Source organism: Oreochromis niloticus, linkage group LG15, assembly GCF_001858045.2.
Source record: "Oreochromis niloticus isolate F11D_XX linkage group LG15, O_niloticus_UMD_NMBU, whole genome shotgun sequence".
NCBI lineage: Eukaryota > Metazoa > Chordata > Actinopteri > Cichliformes > Cichlidae > Oreochromis > Oreochromis niloticus.
Window position 1 is genome coordinate 17,412,084 of NC_031980.2, and position 27,159 is coordinate 17,439,242.

At 38.8% G+C, this 27,159-nt stretch overlaps 1 protein-coding gene across 13 annotated transcripts in view; it reads left to right on the forward strand.

The window, feature by feature from the left end:
• LOC100702539 (dystrobrevin beta) overlaps positions 1 to 27,159 on the forward strand; it is a 46,771-nt gene that overhangs the window by 6,001 nt on the left and 13,611 nt on the right. For 5 of the 13 annotated variants that reach the window (XM_013272012.3, XM_013272025.3, XM_013272026.3 and 2 more), the window contains exons 2-15: positions 3,244 to 3,295; positions 10,005 to 10,096; positions 10,251 to 10,331; positions 10,594 to 10,807; positions 10,928 to 11,013; positions 13,060 to 13,214; positions 13,319 to 13,418; positions 15,282 to 15,448; positions 18,481 to 18,605; positions 20,723 to 20,794; positions 22,637 to 22,714; positions 24,393 to 24,477; positions 24,632 to 24,711; positions 25,181 to 25,294. In XM_013272012.3, coding sequence (XP_013127466.1) covers positions 10,006 to 10,096; positions 10,251 to 10,331; positions 10,594 to 10,807; positions 10,928 to 11,013; positions 13,060 to 13,214; positions 13,319 to 13,418; positions 15,282 to 15,448; positions 18,481 to 18,605; positions 20,723 to 20,794; positions 22,637 to 22,714; positions 24,393 to 24,477; positions 24,632 to 24,711; positions 25,181 to 25,294 — 1,448 coding nt within the window. In that variant the 5' untranslated portion in view covers positions 3,244 to 3,295; position 10,005. Of the gene's footprint in view, positions 1 to 3,243; positions 3,296 to 3,835; positions 3,951 to 8,056; positions 8,126 to 10,004; positions 10,097 to 10,250; positions 10,332 to 10,593; positions 10,808 to 10,927; positions 11,014 to 13,059; positions 13,215 to 13,318; positions 13,419 to 15,281; positions 15,449 to 18,480; positions 18,606 to 20,722; positions 20,795 to 22,636; positions 22,715 to 24,392; positions 24,478 to 24,631; positions 24,712 to 25,180; positions 25,295 to 27,159 lie in introns of all 13 variants that reach the window. The other 8 variants (XM_013272016.3, XM_025898812.1, XM_025898811.1 and 5 more) reach the window with 3 other exon arrangements.

Genomic DNA, 27,159 nt, shown 5'->3' on the forward strand with positions numbered 1-27,159 from the left:
CTTTCTGACTCATTAAATGACTATAATTTGCAAAATGGACTTAAAATGGATTTTTAATGCAAGTGGAAGTCTTTGCAACCGTAGAACTTTGCACCATACTGTGCATTAAGAAGAATGCTGGTTCCCCAATTTTCTATATAGTCTGTGGCATTTCATTACAATCTAAAATGTAGTCATGCAAATCTGACTGGACGAACAATAAGGACAAAAACAAATGCATGGCTCCCAACAGACAGCAAGTCACTGTGATTGTTTAGTTTTTTTTTTTATGCCTTCTGAGGTTTGGATGCTTGCTTCTGCCATTGAAAATAATACTGCCATCTCAAAATTTCAACTTGAGTACCTCAAAATTTTGACTTACTGTTTATCTCAAACTGAGATAACTAAGTTCAAATTTTGAGATATAACTTTGAAATTTAGACTTACAGATGGTTATTATTATTATTGTTGTTATTATTATTATTATTATTTTATTATTATATATGCAAGCTTCCATAGATGGGATGCAGTAGTCAGGTGGGTGGAGCTTCTGTGGGCAGAGCCAGAGCTGTTTGCCTTAAATGACCATATTTGGGAAATTACTCACATCATACAGATATCCAGGAGCTGAAATCTGAGCTTTTTATTCACAGACTACTTGCAAATACACCAATCTTATTTTAAGCTTTTCCTATGTTGTATATTAGAGTCCACCACTGTAAAACTATATACAGTATATGGATGTTGTGTAGAGTTTGTTAAGAAAGTGCTTAAAACAACCAAAATAAGAGGTTTACAGCAACATGTATAGCATTCAGAGTTCACATACACAACTAATAGCTGATTACTGCTACGCCTGCAGTTCAGACCATCTACATTTGTAGAGAAAGTTTTAAAATCCTGTGTGAAACTTGCCTTAAACTGTCTTCCGTGCATTCTCACTTATTTGTTTAAAATTATGCAGCTGAGAAGAGAAAAATGCAAAACTATCCCATATTTCTTTTAGAGTTTTATTGGACAATATTTGTGGGGCAGTGTGTTTTGTGGGAGCCAGTGGTGGGGCATGAAGGACCAGAGGAAAAATATTCTTTGTTGTGGGTGGATTGCTGACTCTGCTGCTGTTGAGAGCCTGTCATTATAGTTATGTTTTGTTGGTACTTGGCAGCTGCTCGGTTTTTGCTGTCTTTTCTTATATTTGTCTATAAAACACTAGATTATCTGGCGCAGAAACACTCAGCATGTACTGTTGCTTTTAACAAAGGAATGGAGCGTGTCAGTCAAAAATAATGATGCTTTGTTTCCAGCTCTTAGAGAATATGGAAGATAGTATGGTATTAATTTAGTGTCGAGTCTTAGTTTTATAAATTCAGTATGCAGATCAGCAACATGAGAAATGAAAAAGTATGGTTTAATCTATACATGGGTAAAATACAAGGAAAGGGACAAAGGAAAACTAATCAGTTCCCTAAAATTTTCCCAAATCCTGCAGCGAATGTCGTGTGCATGTGTGCACCAAAAGAGCCGCACACCAACAAGTTATTAAATAGAATAATAATATTTACTGATATATACTTTGTGGTTATAAATAACAGAGAAAGCATCAGCTGTCTCTTCATTAAGTTTCTAAACTTTCAAAATAAGAGCATAGAACTTGTTCAGTAGTAAATAGATCAATGAAAATGAAGATGAAAACATACACGTCACAATGGCTAAAAACTTTGGCCGAGCTTTCCCTCATGCAGTGGTGCAGGTCTGTTCCGTGACAATATTAAAAGTTTGAGTTAACTGTACAAGTAAACACAGTTTTTGGTGCATTCGTATCCATAAATATGACTGTGTATTTGTTAATCACTTCAGTCTGTAAATGCTTACATTTTATTCAGTCATTTTATTAAGGGCTGACTGTGCACCAGACTGACACAGTCTGAAAAATTAACATTTTCTAATGGAAAGTTCTTGGTTTTTAGAACAAAAACCCAACTTGCCTCAACTTGCTTTGTATTGTAAAGACCCTATAATATTAGAGAGAAAACGCCAATAATCAGACGTCCTCCTATGAGCAAGCACTTGGTAAAAGTGGGAAGGAAAAACTCCCTTTTAACAGGAAGGAACCTCTAGCAGAACCAGGCTCAGGGAGGGGTGGTGATCTCTGGGCTTGACAGGAAGGAAACAGGACATTATGGAGGAGAGCCAGAGATGAATAATAATGAATTAACTATTTACTAAGACTTACTTTAAAACAGTCTGTCATGTGTACCAAAATTCATGTATTTTAACAAGTTTCTTTTCCGCCCTTTGCCAACTTTTTTCTCAGTCTGGCCCTCTGTGAAAAAAAAAAAAATCTGCCTACCCCTGCTCTAATCAGTGTTTTCGCTCAGATTTGGGCTGTATTTGTGGTGGAAGCATTGTTGTGGGGGACACTGTACCAATCAGTTGTCTTAATAAGTATCTACTCTGGAATTGTGACAATTAAATACCAGAGCACTGTAATCAGCTCCCACACTATCGAGTTTCTCATGCCAGGGATGGACTCTGTAGTCGTTGTTTAGCTCTATAGTCATTAACCAGTTTTCCACCTGCTGCAGGTTCTGGTTAGAGAGTTGGCCAAAGTCATGAAATCTATTTTTCTTAATCAAATAACAGAGAAATGTGTGGACTTCCATAAAGTAATGTAAACCGCTGCTTTAATTATATGTGGACAAATTGCACTTTCCTACCCAGAGGTGAGTTTTGAGCCAGGTCTCAAACAGCTGAATGGTAGAAAAGTGACCGCACGGCAGTTATGAAACATAAGACATGAGGGGCTACAGTTACCTCGTAAGTGGGCAATAAACTTCCAACATAAGAGCATGGTGATTGTCCACTGCTATATAGGCTGCGGAAGGTGCCGTTCATTTGGACTAAAAAAAACAATGAAAAGCTAAGAAAAGTTTTATTACCCCACAGCTGTAAAAAGGCTGATGGGGTATTGTCATCAGCCACCCGGGTAGGCGGTGTGGATGTTTGTGAATGTGACAACTTGAGAACAAGGCGGCATAGGATTTTGAAATCCATAGGTGTGTCTTGTGGGAGGCTGATGAGTAGCACTGTCAAAACTCAAATCATAAACTAAATTGACCAAAGAGTGATTGTAGATGAGTATAAACATGTGTGCGGGTCTCCAACTAATGTGTAGGGATATCGAGGTGTGGTGAGTCCCCAAAGAGTCTTTGAAAGGCTGGAAACACTCAAACTGCCTTTCTCTTGTCTCTGTCTCTCTGCTAGACGACCTTTATTGAGACTCCTCTGTCCTGTGTGACCCCCCTGACACAGAGAGGTATGACCACGCACACGCACAAACAAACACACACACACACACACACACACACACACACACACACACACACACACACACACACACACACACTCATATAATGATGATAATAGTAATGAAGTTCATCTCTATACCACCTTTCAAAATAAAGTGCTTTAGAAGAAACAAACAGGAAAATAAATACTTAAGATAAAAAAGGAAATAGGAATAAAATTAATAAAATAACATTAAAAATGTAAAAGAAGTGAAAAAAAGCAAATATAACATAATTAATAACATAATTGGTCCTCAGTGAAATTGTCATCACAATTTAACCAGGTCTCTGTTAGCGGGAAAACATCAGTTTTGTTGATGATAAAATCAAGGATAATAAGACAGAGGTCTCAAGCAAACCAAAACTGATGGTGTGGTAAGAATTATGAGGTCAATTTAAAATGAATGGCTGTTGTAAGGATCGATGGGGTTCTGTAGGAATATTACTTGACTTCTGGGACTATTCTATGTTATTTACTCCTATACTTTGTTCTCCAACTACTAATAAAGATAACTGGAGGTAAGCCAGGGCTGAGGAGGTAGAGGCTGTCAGCAGTTTGATCCCTGCACTGAGCAAGGCTACCTTTTTGGACTGTCTGTGCCATGTCTATGAAGCCTGACAGTAGTGAGTATTTCTTCTTTGGGTCATCAGAGAGTCCTAGCAACATATATCACCACCAGGATACAGAGTGTGTGCTCAGAGTAATGTGTTTGTTTCCATAAAGCTCAGCAAATGTTAGCACTAATAAAACACCAGGGTGCAACACCAATGTGCATCTCCACCCACACAGAAAAGGAGCAGCTGTAAATACTCTCCAGGTCTCTTCTCTTCTAAGTTCTCGCCCCCCTGTACTTTAGGAGTTCAAGTATACAAAGTAAGGTAATGAGAGCCCCTACTCTGTTAGCTAACACTTAGCTTTACGAATCAGTAATACAGGTATTTACTGTAAAGACACTTTTATTTTGCAAACAAACCACTTCAGCAGTAATCTACCATGACTTTAGCTTCTTTGTTTTTGGTCCCTAGTTTTGTATATTACATTTTCCCTCATGTTCAGCCCTTTTGTGTCAAGTCTCTGTGATGTTCCACTTGTTTGTTTATTTCCTGTTTTATTTTGCCATTTTGTTTACTTCCCTTGTCTGATTTTTCTGTGATTAGCTTTAGCCGTGTTCCCCTCTTGTTTCCTCTTCCCTCATCACCTTGTGTATTTGTTCTGATCGTTTCCACTGACCCTTTTTCGAGTTGTCCCACTTAGCTGTGCTGTTCCTACTGTTTTTCCCAGTGCTTCCTAGTGACTCTTTTTGTTTCTTGACTGTCAGTTGTTCATTTTAAGCAATAGATACTTAACGTTTTGTTCAACCTCTGCCTACCACTGCATTTGGGTCCTCTATCTTCCACCACACCTCTCACAGCTGAATCTGATAGTGTTGGCCCATAAATTAGTACTTCAGTAACTTTGCATGAGTCACTGTTTAGAATAATGCTTCTGTAATAATAATAATAATAATAATAATAATAATAATAACATTGGCTGACAGAAAATGAAGAAAAGCATAATAGTTCCCATTTAAGGCAGAGGTGACCTGTGACCTCCATTTCATGCTATTTCTGACTGAAGCAATGTCATAGTTTCTGTTACTGATGCTGCTGCTCTCCACATGCATGCACATAGAAGGGTGGGAAGGGTCGAGAACAGAGCCATGTCAGGAAATATAAATCACTGCAGGTGGAAATAGCAGTCCTGCTTTGACTAAAGGGGTCCTGACACAAATAGTGCTGGAACTACCCACCAGCCTACTGTATTTAATTCAGCCTTTATTTTACGAAGTTGGGCTTATTTAGGCAGCTGCGAGTACACGAGTTCAGTGACCTGGGTGAAAGTTTGTTTGATATCAGAGTTTCGTTTTAAACAAATCTGAGTGGATTCCCTGTGACTTAACTTTGTACTCTGAACTAGTGATTAGGAAAACAACAGCTAAGCTATTTTTATCCTTTTTTTGCATAGTTTTGGTTAATTGCGGGAAGCATAATTATATCTGTGATGATTTAAAGGTTTTAGAGTTAAATTAGGAAGCACAGCTCACAGACCAAATGTTCCTCTGTGTCAGCTTTATACATGCAGACAGACAGACAGACAGACAGACAGGGTGTAGTTATCACCAAGGCCAGGCTGGAAATAACAGTTTACTCACCAGGAGAGTCCACTGTGGTAACTGAGGAGCTGGTGAGACTTTTGGAAACAGTCACAGTTCTGTTTTTGGCTCATGCCTGTGACCAGTGAAAAAAAATCTGTTCAGTGAAGTCATTAAACTTTTAATTTACCCTCAACAGCCACTGATTCAGGCGCCTTGCCCTTGGATATTGGAAGCTAAAGATATTTCTGAGGTAAATTAAGAGGTTAATTAAACGTATGCTATTTTGAGAGTCAATTAACAGTCATTTTACAAGCAGAAATGCTTAAAATTTAATGGTCGCACATTCTTACATGTGATTGAATACTAAATAACTTTGTAGGCCCCAAATCAGGTGAAGGAATGAATCAGCTTGTTAATGCATTTATTTGTGATCTTCCAGATTTTACTGAACACGTTTGATAGCTTCATCTGTTTGTTCTGGGACCATGTGATCTCCACAAACTACACTCTGGTGTCGCATGCATCCATTGACTTTATAACATTTTTAAAAAGGGTTGTAGCCACAGAGTCTGAAGCTAATGCAGTCCCTTAAACCTGCATTCTTTTTAATGGCCAGCAGGGGGCGACACCTATGGTTTAGAGATGGCACGATACCACTTTTTTATGTCCGATACCGATACCGATATCATAAATTTGGATATCTGCCGATACCGATATGAATCCGATATTGTGTTTTTTAATCAATAAAACTGTTTTTTTAAATATCTTGCTGCATTTTGTATAAGTTCATACTCAAGTTTAAATAAACAACAACACTAAAGCTATTCTGTTATACCTGTGTGTAAAAAATACACTGCACCCAAAATATTTCATAGTTCAGCAACACTGATCAATCTAATAAACCTTACCTAACTTAAAACCTAACTTAAACCTACTCCATCCTCCCTATTCTGGTATTTTAAAGAGTACTTAGCAGAAATATTAAGCAACCTAACTAATAGGGTTGCAAACTCCCAGCAAAAAAAAAAAAAAAAAATAGGGAACCCCCCACCCTCCACCTCATGATGCTTAATCGATGTAATCAACTTTAATTTGATGCAGGGTGAAAAAAAATGCACAGAAACAAATTATTTTTCAAGAATAATTAAATAGATTCAAAATCTTTCTTCAACAGAATTGCAGAATTCACAGATGGTACCTTCCCAAAGGAAAAAGTACTATAGCTTACTAGGGTATATAGACTTAAGAGTTACTATATATAGTAATGGACTTCTATACATTTTACATCAGATTAAAACTTTGGGTGTAAGATTCAGATAATTATTTATTAAAAGCTACATATTTTAAATGAGAATAAGAAAGAAAAGTATGTCTTTGTGCCCCCTTTTCCCTATCGGCCCCCCTGGCTAAACTTTGCTAGATCCGCCCCTGCACAGTTACCAGCCGTCAGCTACGTAGAAAAGGATCCTGGTGTAGAAAGTAATATTAAATAAATTCTAACAACAGCTTATCAAGCTTAAACGTGCTGCTGTTGTTCCGCCGCTGGTTTCCTCTTTCTGGTGCAAAGTGGGCCAAAAACAAAGAAGAGAGACTGACTCGCGACAGAAAAGCCGATCAGCTGATCGTTAAGCAGTTTCACGATTGAAGTAGCAGCAGGAAGGTGAGGGAGAGAGAGAGGCAGTCGCTCCATATATCGGTTGTTAAGCTTAACGTGGGAACGCTTTACAAACATTCAGAGATGAACTTACATACTTGCTTTACTTCTCTCTGGGATAACTTCCTCGGAGATGAAATGCTGGTTTGGTAGCGAGGCTACAAATACACACAGCTGCTCTATCACATGAGGCATACTGCTCCGACGTGCTACGGTTATGAGCCGAGTTACGCCGTGTTGCAAGTTTTGTGAGGTGCTTTTTTTGATATTTAATGGATCGGAGTACATTTTTTATTTTTCGCCGATATCCGATCCAGTAATTTACGTCAGTATCGGACCGATACCGATACGTAATATCGGATCGGTCCATCTCTACTATGGTTGCAGAGAAAAATAGGTCTGATTGTATAGAAGTTTACAGGGTAAAAACAGCCTTTACGTTGCTCACTCTGAGGCCCTCGTAAATAATTTCCTCACGAGTTGTGGGCTTTGTCACTAGTTTTTAGTTTCACTAGTCGTATTAATGAAGTGGTTCCAGAGTGTAGTGGTTTACACTATGGTGTAACAAGCGTAAGACCCATTTCCTGACCCAACCTCTTTGGGGTTGGGACAGGAAATGTATCTGGCATTAAAAATCTGCCAACTCAAACATGCAGAGCTACCTGGTTTGGCGACCCCTTGTGACTAAGGATGACTATCCAGGGTATGGTCATTGTGTGAGCCCACAGACATTGCCCTAAAATGCTTTAAAAATTTGTCAACGCCACAAAGAGGGCCAGCCCCAGTTTTGGTGTCCCGAATTAGTAGAGGTAGGAGCGAGGAACGGTTCTGCCTATTTAAGTTTTTGGTCTGTTTGTGAATCTGCTCGAGTAGCTTTGCATGACTCACAGTTTGAAAGTAATTCTTATTTATCTTACACTAGCACCTCTTTTTTTTTAAAGATCATCTTCCCTTTTGGAAAACTTCCTTCTGATTGGTTGCACCTTGTAAACAGAAGGTTTGATCAGCAGGTGGGTGTGGTTTCTGTGAATCTGAGATAACCCTATTAAAGGTTATGCCCTCTCACTCACCTCATACACAGCTAAGAGCAGACAAAAGGAGTCTTTAGAGCAGCTTTTGGCTCATGGGGATTACTTGTGAAAGCTCTGACCTCATTAGCTGAAATGTTTGCTATCACTCAAACACTATATGACAGAATGTTGTCACTTTAACAGACTTGTAAAGACGGCAGTGGCTTACAAGAGCTGCAAGTTGCACATATACTTGACTAACTTATATCAGCCTGTCTGAGTCTGTGTGAGACAGAAGTAGCACTGAAACAGCAAGTTTTAACCACTGCATAAAGATGTAAATGTGTGTGTGAGAGACTAACTGGAAGGAGGGATCCTTCTTTTGTCTGGATGAAGCATGAAGTCTCCCGGGAAGCTTTCAAATCCTCTCTGGAATGTGTGTGTGTGTGTGTGTGTGTGTGTGTGTGTGTGTCTTTTGAACAAGGAATGCAAATATTTGTGTGTGATTCACTTTTGTGGTGTAGTGTAACTGTTGCCATGGTGACCCTGTCCTCTGGTGATTTCTTTGTTACCTGACAACTTCTTTCTTTCTTTAACCTTATTTTATTTCCTTTTTATGTCCTCATGTCTTTTCTTCTTTTTGTTTAATTTCTTTGTTTCTTTCTTTCCTTCTCCTCCTCGCTCTTCCCTCTGTATCCTTGTTTAATCCTTGTTTAATTGTCCTTGTTCAGTGCCAGCCTACAGCTCAGGTTTCATCAGCTGCTCTCGTTATTAAGTTTATTTACCGAGCTCTCAGCTCATCCTCTGGTGGCCCTGAACTTGACTGTCTGGCTCTAGTTTTTGTTTGCAGCTGGGAGTGTCTGCATGAGTCTGCATGTGTACACAGTAAAGTTACAGTATTTCGTTGTATTAAACCAGTTGTTTCCTGTAGATTTAGTCGGTTTTTAACAGGTCTAATAAAAAAAAAAAAAAGAACGCTGATGATGATGTTTTTTTTAATGTTTTTCTGTGAAGACCATATATAGAAATGTGCGGAGTTCAAACCAATTCACATGCACGTAAAGTCAAAACACAGAAGAAAGAACATCGATGGAAATCAGGAATAAGAGCTTTGAGAGCACTCTGATACACTGTAGCAATTAATTTAAATTAATTTATTTTTTTAAGTCCATTAAATGTATCAACATGATCTTTTAAAAAAAGAGATAATTGGTGCACAAGGTAAAAAGAGGCTATGTTATGATCTTTAGAAATGGTTCTTAAAAATCCTCCGGTTCATGTTTTTGCAAGACATCGTGATGTCAACATCACCTGTACAGGTGCATTATACTGACACAGATATCTGTATATTATTGACGGGCTGTCAATAAGCTCAATAGTTGCACAAACTTCTGGGTCTTTACCATATATCAAGATATATTGTCAGATTATTTATTTGAAATGCTCCAAAGGGCATGAATAGCAGAAACACCTGGCCAGAGGTCCACTGAAAAAAATTATTTTCTTTGCAGTCTGTCAAAATTTCAGATTATTAAATTAGTTTTTACTAAAATTTACTTACTAAATCAAGCTTCAGGGAAAATAACTAAAAATTGGGCAATTAATTTGGAGTCATCAAGTTGAAATTTGGCTTGCAGATGGGAATTTTTTTTTTTTTTGGAGTCATTCATTAGTTTGTTCAGTACCGTATTTTCTTTTAGCTAATTATCTCGTTTCTCTTGTTAGTTACCCGGTTTTGTAGCTCTTTCGCCCTATGTTGTTTAAAACTTTCATGTAGGAACTATTTTCTTTCTACTACTCAATGGAAGCATATTTTTTTTCCTTCGGTGAATATCCAGGTACTGAGCATTTATTGCGATGTTTTGTGTGTATTGTGCAGGATGGTGATGGAGGAGGGGGGGCAGAGAGACAGAGGGAGGAGAGCTCCAGCGACAGCGCAAGCAGAGGAGAGGCGGATTTTCCTGGAGCTCGGTGAGCAAGTTTGAGCCTTCGTTTAACCCCTAAATGTTTCTTCAACCATGTCAACACTTCCTTTAAAGATAAATATATCTTCTTAAATAGATCACACTAGTCCCACTGAGACTGAGGAGAGCTGTTTACTGATGCTGTGTTTCTTCTTCGACAGGGGAACAGAACTTTGATGCCATTTGTCTGTCAACATATCGAACGGCCTGCAAGCTCAGATTTATACAGAAGAGATGCAACTGTGAGTCAGAACTGGCCTCGTTCACAACAGAAAGATGCGTTACTAAAATAATCATGTGTCAGTTTAGGCTGACGTAAAAGGGAAAATTTTTACATTGTGACATATTATTATAATAATAAAATGAGTGCAGAAAAAATTGATCAAAATCTTACTTTTTATTGTAAATAGTGAAGCATTGCACATCTTTCAAAACCTATCAAACAATAAGATTCTTAAAGTTAAAAAGAATTTAAACACTTTGACTTCCTTACTCTTCTTCCAGTGCATCTCATTGACATTTACAATGTGATCGAAGCGGTGCGGGACGCTGGTCTAAACGCAGTAGAGCTGAACGCTGGCATCTCTGTGACCAGACTGGAGAACCTCGTGTCCTCTCTGTTCAACCAGCTCAGCAAACGCCTGCCCACCACACACACCATCAACCCGCAGCAGAGCACCGTCCTGCTGGTCGAGTTCTTACTGGCTGCCATCGAGTGGTAATGATTAGGAAGTCGCAACAGTGAGATGTGGCCCTCCACATCCTGTTGTTGCCTTTAAATGAGTGTGTCTTTGTCATAGTTTCACAAACGTCACACGTGCTTTTGTTTGTGCCGCAGTGAGCCGGACAGCCGTCTGACGGTTCTCTCTGTAAAGGCGATGCTGGCCACTCTGTGTGGAGGGAAGCTGGTGGATAAACTCCGCTGTGAGTACCAGTCGATACATCACAACAGACACGAAATCTCTTGCATTTCCTAGAAAATGATCATAATTATTACCCCCATCTGCAGTAATAGTTTGGTGTGTTTGTTGTTAGTGACTGAGGAGCACATGTGTCTTTGCTTAAACCACAGTATTTATAGTAGTGTGAATGTCACTCAATGTGCTTGCTATTTCCTGCCATGTGCTACATATGAGTCAACTCAGTTTCTTTTGTACAGCCCATGACATGAAAACCTAGAAAACAGTGGGGGGAAAGTCACTGACATGTTAAAACAAGCGAACAAATAAAAATTCAAACTATACAAAAAATAAAAAATCTGTAAAATAGAGACTGGGGGAAAGAGAGGCAGAGCAATATGAGAAAGAAAACTTGAAATAAACGAATCAGAACACAGATGTGATGTTGATGGATAAAGGGTACATCTGCTCTGCATAAACCTGATCACTTATTGTGGTTTAATCTGCAAGTTTGTACAGTGGAACTGTGTGTTTGGCCATGGTGACCCATACCATGAAGCTCCTGGTGCACAGTTTCTGTGCTGATGTTAATGACAGAGGAGGTTTGGAGCTCTGCAGAGTCGGGAGAGCGTTGGTTACTTTTATGCACCATATGCCTCCACAAGTGGTTTGACACTTTATAACTGAGTTGCTGTGGATCTTAAACATTTTCACTTTGCAAGAATGCCACTTTGAGCAGGGATTACAAACAGGTTTGTTACAACAGTGGCATCCTATTATAGTACCACGCTCAAATTTAATGAGCTCTTTTTTTTTTTTTTTATACACTTACAGCAGTGGGACTGAAAACACCTGAATTCAAAGATTAAAAGAAGAGAACCAGCAATTTTTTTGCTATACAGAGTCAGTCCCTGCACATTTTCTTTCTGAATGATTTGGATCGTTTTAATCTTATTTTCAGCTGCAAACTGTCATTGTAGCAAATGATGTTCACTGTGAGAGGTCGACCTGATTGCTGATTGAAATTATGAATTTTATCTAGGCTTTCTTCAGGCTGTGGTGCACACAGTCATGTTAAAGTGGAACACAATACTTTTTTTTATAATATTTGTTTATAAATTGGAGTTTTTTTTATATTATGATGAAATCCTAAAACAGGGGTGGGGAAGGTTTCTTAAAATGCAAAAACTGCATCAGTTTGCGCCAGCAAGTATTGCATGATAAGAGTGGTTGTCCAAAATGTTAATTTTATCCAACTTGGACATCTGGATCAGTGACAAAGGTGTTACCTGTGGACTGTCACAACACAACAAAGTAAGGTGGTTAATTCATGCAGATGTGCTTCTTTGTATTGTGAGTGCACAGACTGGTGATTGCACTTGTTTTGCTAAGTGGATGGTTCACTAAACTTTCAGAAAACTTTATTAAGTTGTAAAAAGCATATCCTCGATGTGGCCTAAAGCAGTTTAGTACAAGCTTTGGTACATTTTACCTGTAGTTATATTTGTTTTTTACAGGAAATCTTTCATTCTGTTTATATGTTGCATATGCGCCACCTGGTGGACGAGAAATATCAGTGCTGCTGTTTGCTCATGCTTGTTTACCTTCACTTGCGTTAGGGTCAGTCAAATTTCCAAAAATGTACCTGCTAACCTAATCAAAATCAGCTGATTTTATTTTTTTAAAGAACTTTACTAAATTTAATGAAGCCATGACCAATTTTATCTTCACACCATGAAAATTGTCCATGTCACAGACTCGAATTACATGGAGTGGGCAATAGAAAAAAGAGAAAAACCCTGAAAATATCATGTGCACCTGTACTCAAGAAGTTTTGAAGTCTCAAAAATGCTTTAAAAATTAAATTAGATTTAAGATTAAATTAAAAAGCTCCAAAGTTAAACAAAAACTCAGCTGAGAGAGTCTGGCTTTTATGACACTCACTGATCTAATCTGCCACACTTACTGGTTAAAGTCAAGGTTAAGGGAGGCACTGGGTTTTGGACATGTAGTATTTTAAGCTGTCTTCTTCATTTTGTGTGTGTTTGTGTGTGTGCGTACGTGTGTGTAGATGTGTTTTCTCAGGTATCTGACCCCAACGGTGTATTGGTACTATCCAAGTTTGATCAATTTCTGAGGGAGGCTCTCAAGCTGCCCACTGCCGTATATGAAGGGCCTTCCTTTGGCTACACACAAACCTTAGCACGCTCCTGCTTCCCCCAGCAGGTAAACAAACACACACACTCACACTCATTTTAACTGGTTGAAGGATGAAACAGGCTCACTGTGTTGGTTCTGTGTTCATAAACAGCCTTGCTCTTATTTTGTAGAAGAGAGTGATGCTCAACATGTTCCTGGACATCGTGGCTGACCCTCCTCAGTGTCTCATTTGGCTGCCTCTGATGCACCGCCTGGCCAATGTGGAGCATGGTACAGACACTGTTGATATAATGCAAACTATCTAACAGCGGACCTGGTTTATTAGCAGAAATTTACTTGCAAATAAACCTCCACCAAGGCAGCTCACTCTCTGGGCAGTATTTACATTTAACAGAACAGTATTAGATTTTACATATATTTATTTTATTTTATTTTCTCTTTTTAAACATACTTTAAGAGGTTTTATTGTGCAGTAAAAGTCAGATAATGGTGGCATGACACATGTCAGGGGGTTGGGAAGCGTATCTGCAACCGGAAGGTCGCCGGTTCGATCCCTGGGCTCTCTGTCCTGGTCGTTGTGTCCTTGGGCAAGACACTTTACCCTTCCGCCTACTGGTGTTGGCCAGAGGGGCCGATGGCGCGATATGGCAGCCTCGCCTCTGTCAGTCTGCCCCAGGGCAGCTGTGGCTACAACAGTAACTTGCCTCCACCAGTGTGTGAATGTGAGAGTGAATGAATAGTGGCATTGTAAAGCGCTTTGGGTGCCTTGAAAAGCGCTATATGAAATCCAATCCATTATTATTTTTATTATACATATAATATGTGGGAATGGGTAATAGATAATAGGCACTGATTTGTAAATAACTGGAAATGAAGAACTTGAGCTTATTATATAATATTATTCTGCTGCATATTTTTAACTAACTAGGCACATTATTCTCTTTCTCTTTATAATACTTCCTTTAAAAACATAATGATTGCACAGTGTTTTAAGGTCATTTTGAAAGAAAGGTAGACTTTTACAGAAATGCAAAACTGAGGTCAGAGGTCATATGTGACATAATATTTGGATGCAAACGATAATGGGATATTTTGAGCCCCCTTAAACCAGTATATCATCTCACACATGGTGCCAATATAAATAAAGGTAGGCAACTTTTAAGCATAATTTAAAAAAATACATTTTATGGAATTTGACCTTATTTGACCCTGAAGAAGAGGCTAGAGGTCCAAAGTAACCTAATATTTAGAATCTCCATATATCATTCCCTACATGTACTGTACTTTTACTGCACTACAAGCCTCTTAAAGTACATTATATGTTGTCAAAAAGTTTTAAATAGCTCCGTATAGCTTTATTATCATTTTAACCTTTAAATCAATCGATTGACTTTGAAGAAGAGGTCAAATGTGACATGATCTTTTAAATCTTTTTAAATGCTACTTTCTATATGTTGACCATAAACGCTACATTTGTAAGAATCATAGTTTCTAAGCTATAAGGGTTCTTTTGTTTGGTGGTTGTAAGACGAAATCTAATGGATTCCTAACACGACTCCACTCAACTCTAGACACAGTTTTATCAGAATTCATTCAAAACCTTTTGAGTCATTGTGTTTACATCGTGTTTCACCTTTTGCCTGACGGTGTGAACAAACTAAGGAAGCTGGAGGGGAAATGGCCCAAAAAAATAGAATTATGCTAAACATGTCCCCTGTTTCACCCTCATCTCTCCTCAAATGTTTTTACAAATTAAAAATAGAATTTTGGTAAAAAGTGCTGCTAACTGCCTCAAGTAGAAACCGTATTTTTGTTAAAAAAAAAAAAAGGGTAATTTTGTTAGTGCCAATCAATGTTCTGTATCTAGAAAGTTAATTAGCCACAGATTTGGCTGGTGATTAACATCAGTGCGTGGGAACAGAAAAACATAGAGGCTGACTCCACTGTGCAAAGAACCCTTTGTCATCCCTTATGTTTTTATCGTGCCTTTAGATATTGTGGACTCTTTGTAAAGTCAGGTCTTGGATATAAAATGGATTTTATTGTGGTAATAACTGATTATATAAAAATAAAAACCACAGTACAGCACAGTGCTCTCTCTTTATCAATGTCTCATGCTTTCCCCTCTCTCAGTCTATCATCCCGTCTCGTGCTCTTACTGTCGGAGCAACGGCATGACAGGCTTCCGCTATCGCTGCCTCCGTTGCCGCGGTTACCAGCTCTGCCAGAACTGCTTCTGGCGTGGCAACACCAGCGGCTCGCACAGCAACAAGCATCAGATGAAGGAGCACTCTTCCTGGGTGAGTCACGGAGCGGTTACTCATCCATCACAGCAGGGGGCTCTCGCTGTGCAGAGGCGCATCCAGGCTCATTTGTAGTACAGCTGGGACACTTTTTTACTTCTTTCCATTACCGCACAAAAGCTAATGAATGAAAACAAGTTATAATTCATGTGATGTTTCCTTTCCTTGCTCACTGTAAAAGTAATAATAAGTAATGCCTGCAAGTACTTTATGTTTTCCGCAGTTGGCTGAAAAACATTTAGCAAAAATATTTAATTTCAGTGAATAATTTCATTTATTGAGCAACAGTTAAAAAAAACAAAAACAGATCATTTGTAAAATAGTTGAAAATGGCTACAAATACAAAATTATTGTATTTAATTAATTAATATTTATGTTTGTTTCCCTGTTGAGAAATATTTAAAACAACTCTGAAATGATCAGGACCCACACAGTGTTCGAGTGTCAGTCGCAGCGCCTTTATTTTGAAAAACAGTGTTTTTCACTACTTCAACACCTTGTGTTCAACCGGGAAGCCAGCTTTCCAGTGCCTTCCCACACCACACACACCACTCCTTCCCGACTCCAGACACTAAAAAGGGGGAGAGCTCATTAGTTGCAATCCCTCTCACCTGTCCCCTCCGACCTCCCAGCACCACCCATGACCTTACCGTACCACCCCTCCACTGTAGCAGAGCCAGAGACCACACCCCTGCCACAACAACATAATAACTCTGGAGGCTACAACTACATAACAATAGCATTTTAAACCATTAAAATTCACAGTGGTCGCGAATGTAATTGTGGCCTCCATTAGTGCATTCTTCATTGGTATTCTTTGGAGCTTGAATCCATCGTGTATCATAATTGACGTATCGTATCCGAGACCACTCAGTGTCCTGTCAATTATTTATTAAATATGTAAATTGTTAATAAATGGTACTACGTGAGGAAGTCAGGAGTGACAGAGAGGTATGTGAGGGTGACGCAGGACATGGATGAGGACAGCGAGACCGTGGTGAGACCGGACGGGTGGAAGAGGACTACATTAGCTATCAACTCTGAGCCCCTTCTTGTTTGCAGGCTATGATGTTTGCAGACAACATTTCGACCTGTAGTGAGAGTAGGAAGCAGGTGGAGAGGTGGAGGTATGCTTTGGAGAGAAGAGGAATGAAATGTGTGTGAATGAGAGTGAGACAGGTGCAAAGGTGAATGTGCAATTAGTAGAAATAGTGAAGGTTGATGAGTTTCAATACCTGGGGTCAAACATCTAAAGAAATGGACAGTGCATAAGAGAGGTGAAGGAAAAAGTGCAGGCAGGTTAGAGACATGAGTGTCAGAGCTGATGTGGACAGAAGAATAGCAGCGAGAAGGAAAGGAAAGGTTTAGAAGGTGGTAGTATGTATGGTTTGGAGATGGTGGCACTGATAAAGAAGCAGAGCTGAAGATGTTCAGATTTTCATTTGGATTGAAAGCGATTGAAAATGAGTACATCGGAGGGTCCGCTCAGGTTGAGCAGTTTGGAGACATAGTTAGAGTGTCGAGGCTTAGATGGTTTGGATATGTGCAGAGGAGGGTTAGTGGACAAAGGAATTTGAATATGGAGTTGCCGGGCTCTAAGTTCAGTGATACAAACACAAGGATCTATTTAATTTGAAAGAAACATTCAGGTGCACACTTCACCTGCTATGAATTTATCACAATCAAAGATGATGCTTGTACACATGTGCAGAGAAAACATTTTTTTTAAAGTTGTTTGAGGTGTTAAAACTGTTCCCCTGTTCCAGCTGTACTCGCTCTACCCTCATTCTGGTATAAAACAACCTGAACCAGTCACATAGCCTCCTGGGAAATGTAATTGGTTTTAATTGGTTTCAAAAATAAAAGCACACATTGTAAACGCACCTTGATAATTCTGGGCAAAGGGTCAGTAGCTAAATGCAGGTGTACACATAGCCAAATATTTATAGCTTCATACTCAAGCATGATGTATTTATTTGAATTGAAGCAGATAATTTAAATAAAAGTTGCTCTAGCCTGAAGGAATAAATGTTTTTAATGAAGAAATTATGTATTAATAGAAGGAGATATAGTTGTTGAATTATTCATCAGTAACTCTTTGGCATAATTTTTCTTGTTAGTGTTTCAGTTTTAGGACTAAATCCTCTAACTAGTGCAGCTCCCGCCTGTCATCATGTAACATTATATACTCATCGTAGCTCAGGCTTTACATATATTTCCATGTGATTTTTTGTAGGACTGGGCTTTGTGCTTCATTTTTATTCTCAGTATATGTCCTTTTATTTATTTATTTTTAACAAAGACACCCAACAGGAGCAACCTGAATGTGGTTCATGGGAAAACAGATGCCTGATTTTAAGATTTGTGCTCAGTAGTTAAGTGTCAGTGCATTTTCAGGTTAAAAAAGGGCCTTTGAAGGGTTAAATATGCACATAAGCACTTGTACAGTAAAGCCCTTGAGATTCATTAAATTATCTGTCAAATAAGTTGCACAGCGGCACTGTGGTGGTCTAGAAATTACACCAAAGTGGTGTAAGGGCTGACAGAGAAGGACCCAAAAGCAGGACACCGAGAGTCAGAATAAACCCCCGTGAATCCAGATCTTTAACCCAGACAAGCAGAGATCATAGACAGGAAATACACAAATCCTGGAAGGGAGACTATAGAAACTCAAAACCAGTCCACAAGTCAATACACGAGATAACAAGTGAACACAACAGCCAATAACAAGAAACACGAGAAGGATCAACAACAATGGAAATCAGTAGAAGCCTTAAATGGAAAGAATAGAAGTGATCTGGCAGCGAACAAAGGGAAACTGGGAGTACATATATACAAGTGAGTGAATAGCTAAAGGGCAGCAGTCTGTTCACTACGTCTGTGCTGCAGTTTAGTTAGCAGTAATTAGCAGGTATCTCTGTTTTCGATAAGTGCTGAAGTTGATTCTCTAAAACGGGCTTCACACATCTATTGCACTCATGCAATGTGAGTTCATGAGCTGATGTTTGTGTGTTTGTTTTTGTGTGTAGAAGTCACCGGCGACAAAGATTGGTCGAGCCCTGAGCAGGACTCTGGGCTGCGTGTCGTCCAGGGAGCCGCCGCACCCAGTGTACCCAGAAGAACCCGAGAGGACCCTTAACCTCGCCAACATAGTGTATGATATGACCTCCCAGCACTCACACATTTATTACACTAAATGTCAAAAAGCTAAATGTTACTGAAATTTTCAATAACCGCTTTTTTACTTATGCAGGTTGTTCCTGTCAAATCAGTGCGGTCTTACTCAGTGAGGCACAAAAGGATTAACTTCAGCTTCTATTGTATTATATTATATTATATTATATTATGTCCCCTTTGGTGCCAATTATCCCGTCACTCAGTTCACCTCGTTAGGATGTTAATTTAACGTACAGTGATAGTTTTAAGGTATGGAGGCCTAAAACTGACAAAGGATATAAGTTTCATTACACATGCCAACAAAAATATCAAGGTATTTTTTAAAAAATAAAAATAATATGCTTCTATATTTATTTGCTTTTGTATGAATTGATTCATTTACTGGCCTGTATGACAGTACTGACCTAATTATTACACTAAAAAGCTATACTTTAAGTAAACTTAACCTTGTTGAATGCTTTACCTAAATTCAGGAGAAAAAAATAAATGCTGTCAGTCATACACACCACCTTTTATCAGTCTGTTTTTTATGAATTACGGAACATCTCAGGAACCGCAATTGATCTTTACACCGTGTCACTTCTCATTGGTCTCCCAAATACATGCATCCGAAACAAATATCTGAGAAAACGGTTTAATCTTCTGACTTTTGCACAAAGAAAATGCACTATTCTCGTAAAACTCAGATGGCACGGGATGATATTGGAACATATCCCACTGGAGTTGCCTGGTCGTTGGAAAAATGTTATAGAAAATAAAGTTACTAAATAAAATGAAAACTGAAAACATGAAAATCGAAAACAAGCAAATTAAAAGTGTCAGTTAACCAATCCATACATGTATTTTTAACATTTTCAATTCATTTGTTTATTTTGGTGCTTTTGGGCTTCCATATTGAGGGAGACATTGTCCTTTAACTACTACTCAATCTAATTGATGTGCCTCTACAGTTTGGTTATGATTTTGGACTGTAAGAATTGAACCTGGTGCCAGTTGAACTGTGTGATGGTAACGTTAACGACCTTTAAACATTATCCTAAAACGTATTCTAGATTTGACATATAGGCCTACAGGATATCTGTGTGAATAAAGCTAAAAAAATGATGACTGTATGATTAACACTAATATTACTGGACTGCATATTTTTGAATTCATGTGTAACTACCCTCTATTTTGCTAAAATAGACCTCTAATTTGCTCTTATTCGTTTGTAGTGTATGAAAATGTTCATTTTGCTTAAAAAGAAGATTGTTTGATTTTTGCATTGAACTTATTTACATAAAACCCTTGATTTGCTCATTTGTTGTGCCCAAGTTAGACGCCTGCTGGGCTGTACAGGTGTTATTGTCTTTAGTGTGTCTCTAAAGTCACTAAAGCTATGGAGGAATATTCACTATGAGGCCTCGCGTTAGATGGCACAAAAAAGATTAAAGTTTCTTGTAGCCATGATGTTAATGTTTAACAGTTAAACATTTAAACACTTTCAAAATAGGAAGTGAAACATCTACAGCTTGAAAGCTAACTATTCGAACTACAAAACTTTACATTACCTAGAAAACTCAGATAACATAAATCAAGCAAAAGTCCCGCCTCTGTATATCCAAACACTTCGGTTGCTCCGCCCCCTGTGGCGCATCGGCATTGTTTAATTTTCCACACTGAAGCCGACCAGGTCATCACAGACCTGCAGGCGTTAGGCTCATACTCAGGCCAGCACACACAGGCTGAATTTAGCACGGGTGTGAGTATGCTTTTTTTTAAAAATGCCGTTTCTATTTCAGACTTAAAAATGTGATTATTTATATTCTTTTTAAAATTTTGTGCGCTCACACCACTTCCCTCTCTTACTTTCTTTTCTCTCTCCCTCGTTTGATCTTTGGCCTGTCTGTGTTTGCTCAGACCTTTTACAGTTCACTGTGCATGAATGCACTCAAAAGCATGTGAGAGTGTGTGACTGTGTGAATGGGAGCGCAAGAATGCGTGCTTTCTGATAGGCAGGCCTCGGCGGTTTAATGATTTAACGTCGCTATCCTTCCTCCATGTTAACTCTGTTGATAATAAGCCTCTAACGCGTGTTTGTGTTTGTGTGTTCAGACCATCGAGACCCGTCGGGAACACCAGTGAAGCCATGCTGCTGTCTTCATCAGCTCGCGAGCCCTCGAAAAGGTAAAGACTGACATTAGAGCTGATTAGAAGTGTGCAGTTTTGTGGCTCCATTTCTTCTTTTCCTGTTTAAACTAAAATTTTTCTAATATTTAAGGCAAATACAGACCTTAACTTAACCACTGTGTCAGGCAAGTTGGTTGGCCAGCTGCTATTTCAATAAATCACAGCTCCGAGTTGCAGTGTGAGGCAAACTGGGTGAAGTGAAAGCTTACTAGGTTGTTCTATTAGTAATTTCACATTAACGTAATCATATGAGTTAACAGGAACAAAGAGGCTGTTTTTAGCTGCGTGAATACACAGCAGAGGGTCTATACTGGTGATACAGGGCTCGGTAGCATGAGCGCTTCACTTACACGCAGTTAAAAATAGATGCGAACTCTTCAGAATGATTTAAGGGCTCGTGGTGGGTGAATAAAAAGTAATACGAGATTCAGCCCAACTCAACACCAGTAAAACGATGCTGTCATAGGTTATGAAGGAGTCTGCAGTGACTGTGATCTGACACTGTGAAAAAGCTGTTGAATTAAGTGGAAGTTAAAAGAAAAATTTAGTTTTCTATGATTTTTACATTTATTACATTTCTTGTGAAGTTTCCTGCAAGCTGACAGCAGCCATCTCTCACACCACCATACAGGTGTCTGTCTAAAAGCCAAAACACGTACTCCACTACATAGCTTGTAAAATTTTAGACAGTTATTATTTTGCAAGTAATGAAAAAATTGTGTATTTAAAAGTCTCTCGTCCTGTAAGAGTAAGAATAGGCTCGCAACAACCCTGACTTGGATAAGTGGAAAAAGATGGATGGAAAGATGATTGAATACTTTTTAATGCTTGTTTGCAGCTCCTTATTTCGGTTCTTTATACAAAGCTGCTCCAGTCAAAAGAAATGTTAATAATACAGAAATAATTGCTTACAAACCTGATCACAAATAAGGAAGAAGTGATCAAAACACGAGGGAGAGAGAACACCTTAAACCAGTCACACAGTGGACAGTGGTAACTCAACTTCTAATAAAAAAACAGCTGAAGGGAAAAGTTGGTGCAGATTTAGGGATGCTAGCTGCTCCACCCTCTCTGGGTTTGTATACATGAAGGTGAGCCTCCACAGCCAATCAGTATTTGGGATGAAAAACAGAGTTCACAGAGGTTAATAAGGTTAATCAAAGAAGTAATAATCAGTGGAAAAATGTGCTGGTAGAAGCGTGATTCACACTTCAGACTAAGCCTTAATCAATGTTTACTGATCCAACTTTCTTCTGATTGGCTGTCCCTCGCAACCAGGTGCTTTAAAAGGCAGATGAGTTGTCCATATTAGGGCCATCCCCTCTGTGACATCATACAGAGCCAGTAGTAGACAAACTGTGTGAAACGAAGCTTTTCAAGCTGTCTGGAGGCTGAACGTCTGGCTTGTACATACACTGACTTCATGATTATTAGTCATATTTAATATGAGCATCCAGCACTGGAATAATATGACAGAACATAAGAAAAAGCAAAAAAGGCTCACTTTAAACTCTGATGCTTTGGGTTCTTCTGAACTTTTTTTTTTTTTTTAACATTTTATGGACCAAAAATTAACTAATAAGAAATATCGCATGTTAGTGAATCATTGAAATAATAAAAGATATCCATAGCATATAAAAAAAAAATCATAAATTTTTCAGTTATTTCTGACAAAATCCATGTTGAAGGTGTTATGAAAATATTATTTCTTTTTACTCATATGCACATTTATTAAGAGAGATTTTGTGTTGACTTGAAGTTAAACTGATGTAATTCCTGTAAGACAGACTGTTATCTGATGCTGGCTGATTACTCTGCGTCTGTTTTGTGTCCGTCCAGCTTGGCGGCGGCTCAGCGAATGAACGAGGAGCACGCTCTGATCGCTGCGTATGTGAATCGCCTCCAGGGCAGCCCGCGGTGAGAAGGGAGTGAGGGGTGGTTACGTAAAGGAGTCAGGGAGGCAGTAAGGAGGAGGGCACCGTGCTGCACAGTTTAGCTGAAGCCAAGTGAAATGTTGTAGTTTACTGTCATTCTAATGAAGAGAGAAATCAGCAGTTACAGAATATCCTGGTAAATTATTCTGTTCCTTCTTAGCTTTTAATTTCACTTATATTTATTTCCAATAATTGACATTGACAACGGAAAAAAAGGTTTTCTAATCTACAATAAAATCCTGTTTTGGATTTTTTTTTTATTGTAATACTGCAATTCCTATTGTGAAAGTGTTGCAATTTAAAATATCAATACAATACAATATTATTTATATAGCAGCACATTTAAAACCAAAGGCAGACCAAAGTGCTTCACAATAATGCAATAAGTCATTGTTATAAAACAGTAACAAAGTACAAAACAAGCACTAGTACTAATCCTAACAGATGGGAAGCACTAATTAAACCAAGAGTGTGGGCTAAATAAAATAGATATCAGGCCTCAGTTCAGAGATGGGGTCAATTCAAAATATAAAATATTATCTAGGAGAATCAGGAATAATGCAGAAGTGTTAAATATTGGCCTAATATTGTCGTTAAAGGACAATTAGCAGTCTTGGAAGTGCATCTCTTGCATTATAAAATACAGACAAAATAAAATTATGAAGTAATTCATTTATTTTTTTAAATTCAGAAACCAGAAGGAGCAAAAGCTTCCTTTTTCCTGTAGTCTTCTGTTTTAGCGCTGAGGATTTTTTTCAACACAAGAAAAACATAGCCTGCTTTAAAATAAATAATCTGATATATATGCACACACACACACACACACACACACACACACACACACACACACACACACACACACACACACACACACACTGAGTTAGGAATGCAAATGGTTAAGTGTTGAGTGCGCATTCATAAATTAACCTGCTAACAGTGTTATGAAAAATATTAAATTGCTTTTCCATGTTTACAAAATAAGGTTAGACACCACAGGCAGAAAAAGCAATTTTATTTACTGTTATGCAAATATATGCATGTTTAATGATATAACGCATCAGCAAACTACATTATAAAACCTGATCTGGGAGCTATTTTAATTTAACCCAGCAGAAAGCAGTTAATTTAAAAAAAGGTCCTCATATGCGGACACTAGGTTTATTTTACAGTACAACCAATAAAATGCTTGTTTAACAAAGTATAAAACACTTTATAGAGCAGAATGAAGTATATGGTGCTAAAAAGCAAAAATGTCCCCACATCAGGATGTACAGTCTTGGTGTAAGTAATCACCTGGGGATGTTTACTGGTGATGCTTATTAGTTAAAAATTAGCCCTGTTAATTGTGCTTACTCCAATGCTTACTGAAAAATTGGGTGTCCTCATCCTCTGAGCCATGCTTAGTTCCAAACTCTGTAGTTTTTTTTCCTGCTGTGTTCAGAGCATTTCATTCTTACACAGATGGTGAAAAGAGGTGTTTTCCTAAGTGTTTTCTGAGAGATAAAGAGATGCAGAGAGACACAGATTTTACCACATTTATGTACTTAAATGGATTATTTCTGAAAACTTGAAAGTGATCATATTTACCTGCATTAAATTCATGCGTCATGCTCTTTGCTGGTTTAAATACAGTTTTACACTAGACATTTCCTGTGTTTCAGTGTTGACAGCCCCAGCAGGCAAGACGACGAGCACAAACTGATCGCTCGCTACACCACACGACTGGCAGAGACCGAAGGCACAGGAGTGAGTCGAACACATCTCCTCTAAGCCTTTAACTTTAATACTGCATATGCTCCGACTACATGGGGATCTTGTTTTGGTTTGTACATGAAACCCATTAACATGTTATCAGAGAACGGGGGTTACGGAATAGAGTAACCTCAAGTTTCCGTTTTAGGTGATCCCGACGCGGAGCATCAACTTTGACGCGAACAAACAGAAGAGGGAGCTCATTGCTCAGCTGGAGTCTAAAAACAGGTAGAAATATGTGAACAGGAGCGAGGTGGAGAATTTAACTTGTTGGGGGAAAAAAACTTTAGAGCTTAAGGTCTCATAAAACATACAAATAAAAAAAGATGCAATTATTTAAAGATATAAGATAAATATATGAGAGCCAAATCAATAAAAAGTGACAGAAAGAAGCTGAATGGTTTGTGGTCATAAATTTGATTAACCGTAACCAAGTAATTACTTTTTAGGGTGCATGATCAGTTTTTACAGTTTGTTCTTTCACAATAAAAGCACTGTTTGTGTAAACATCGGTGGTCTGGCTGTTAGCTTGTGTTTGTTTTTTACTCTCTAAATCAAACTTGTGCATCATTCCAAAAAAAGATTCCTCTAAAGCCTGCCGAAGTTCGCCATCTTGCCCCGCTTATTTACAGGCTGTTCATTCCTAAAATACTGTGGTATCAGGCTTCAGCTGACCAGTGTGATTTTCATTTCCCAGAGAGATCTTGGCAGAGATCAAACGTCTCCGTGCAGAGCATGACGCAGTGTGCCAGCCCAGCCCGGAGAAGGGCAGCACCAACCCGACTCTGCTGGCCGAGCTCCGTCTGCTCAGGTAAACACAGTTCCTCTGAGACCTGCTGTTTCTGTACAGAAAATATACATATAGTTGTTAAAATGTACATCTTTTAACTTTGTGAGTCACACCCACAGAAAATATGTTTCACAAACAATCGGTCTTTTGCTCGCTGCGCTATAGTTTCCGGATTTTGCCACACCGCCACGGTCAGAATTGGCGGGAAAAGTTGCCGTGTTGCTCTGCGGCGCAGAGGGAGAGTTCTTTATGGCAGATGGTACTGACAGATGGTGGAGTTCACAAAAACACCAAAGAAGGAATCACTTCCAACGCACTTATTGCGGTTTTCAGTAAAAACAAGTCCTTCAAGAAGAGGAGAGGAACTTGAAAGTGATGAAAACTGCCTGGCTTTGACGTAAACAATAACATTTCTGCCCTGAGAGATGTTAGTCAGGCATTTTTTCCAGCATGTTATGGAAATTTAAATATATAATAATAATGGATTACATTTATATAGCACTTTTCGTGAACCTCAAAGCGCTTTACAATTCCATTATTCATTCACTCTCACATTCACACACTGGTGGAGGCAAGCTACAGTTGTAGCCACAGCTGCCCTGGGGCAGACTGACAGAAGCGAGGCTGCCATATCGCGCGATCGGCCCCTCTGGCAAGCACCAGTAGGAGGTAGGTGAAGTGTCTTGCCCAAGGACACAACGACCGAGACAGACAGAGCTGGGGATCGAACCAGCAACCTTCCGGTTACAAGATGAGTTTCCCAACCCCCTGAACGGTCGTATATTTTAAAGTGTGAAACAGAGCTGTTATATTAGATTTTTAGTTTTTAATTCCAGTTTTCACGCTTACATACCTGATAAAACAGCCACGTGGCGGCGGTAGAATAAACATTTTTCAGATTCAGCACGTAAGAGCCCATCTTTTCTATTTTGTTTCTGTTTATCTGGAGTTTTCTACTTCCTCCTGGTGGCCATGAGACCAAATGAGGTAAAATCTCTCCAGATTTAAAATAGTATGAGGTAGTCTTGCAGTGAGTTACCATAGAGCTTTTTCTAGTGTTTCCTCTTAGTGAAAACCTGCATTCTTTCTGATGGCCAATTTTTCAGAATTCTCCATCTTCTTTCGTAATGGTTTTTCTAGTTCGGGTCACAGGAGCTGGAGGGTATTCCAGCTGTTACAGGGTGAGAATAGGGTTAAAAAAAGAAAATGTCACCCAGTGCAAAGTGAATCTGCCAGCAATTTTCTCTCTTGCCCTTGGTCTGGTTTTATGAGTCACTAGTTTCCAGTCTTACTGCACCGTGGTGATCATTCTGTAAATTATGGTATCTGTTAGTCAAAAGTCAAAAAGGAGGGTAAGGTAGGGCACTCTATAGACTGTCGCAGGGTCCTCCGGTTCAGTCACAACCGCCCCTTGTTCATAATGGCAGCGGTGAAAATGCTCTTCAGGACAGGACTTAACGAATCAATGGTTGACCACACCGGCTATGTCCAACTAGAGTTAATTTGGTACCCGTCTTCATGTCTTAACAATCCTGTAATCAGTAATATTACTGTCTTGGTAATCTCTTTCATGTTTCCGCTACAGACTCAGAGCTAGATATTGTTACTAGAGAAAACTGCTAAGCTATATCTTAAATAATACAGATAAAGTGGCGTTTCTGAGGTTGTTGGCGAACTTGTTGGCTAGCTTGCGGGTAAAGCGTTACTCTGGGATAACAATAAAACAAAACTCTATTTACTGAATGAGTCAGACTCTTGTTTTCATGTGTTTATTTACTCATTTATCTTGCCACGTGAAGGGAAGCCAGGAAAGAAAGACGAGCTCTGCTCTTGCTTTAATGTCTCATCCAGACCGCATACTGTTTGGTGGAAAAAGATTGTGAATG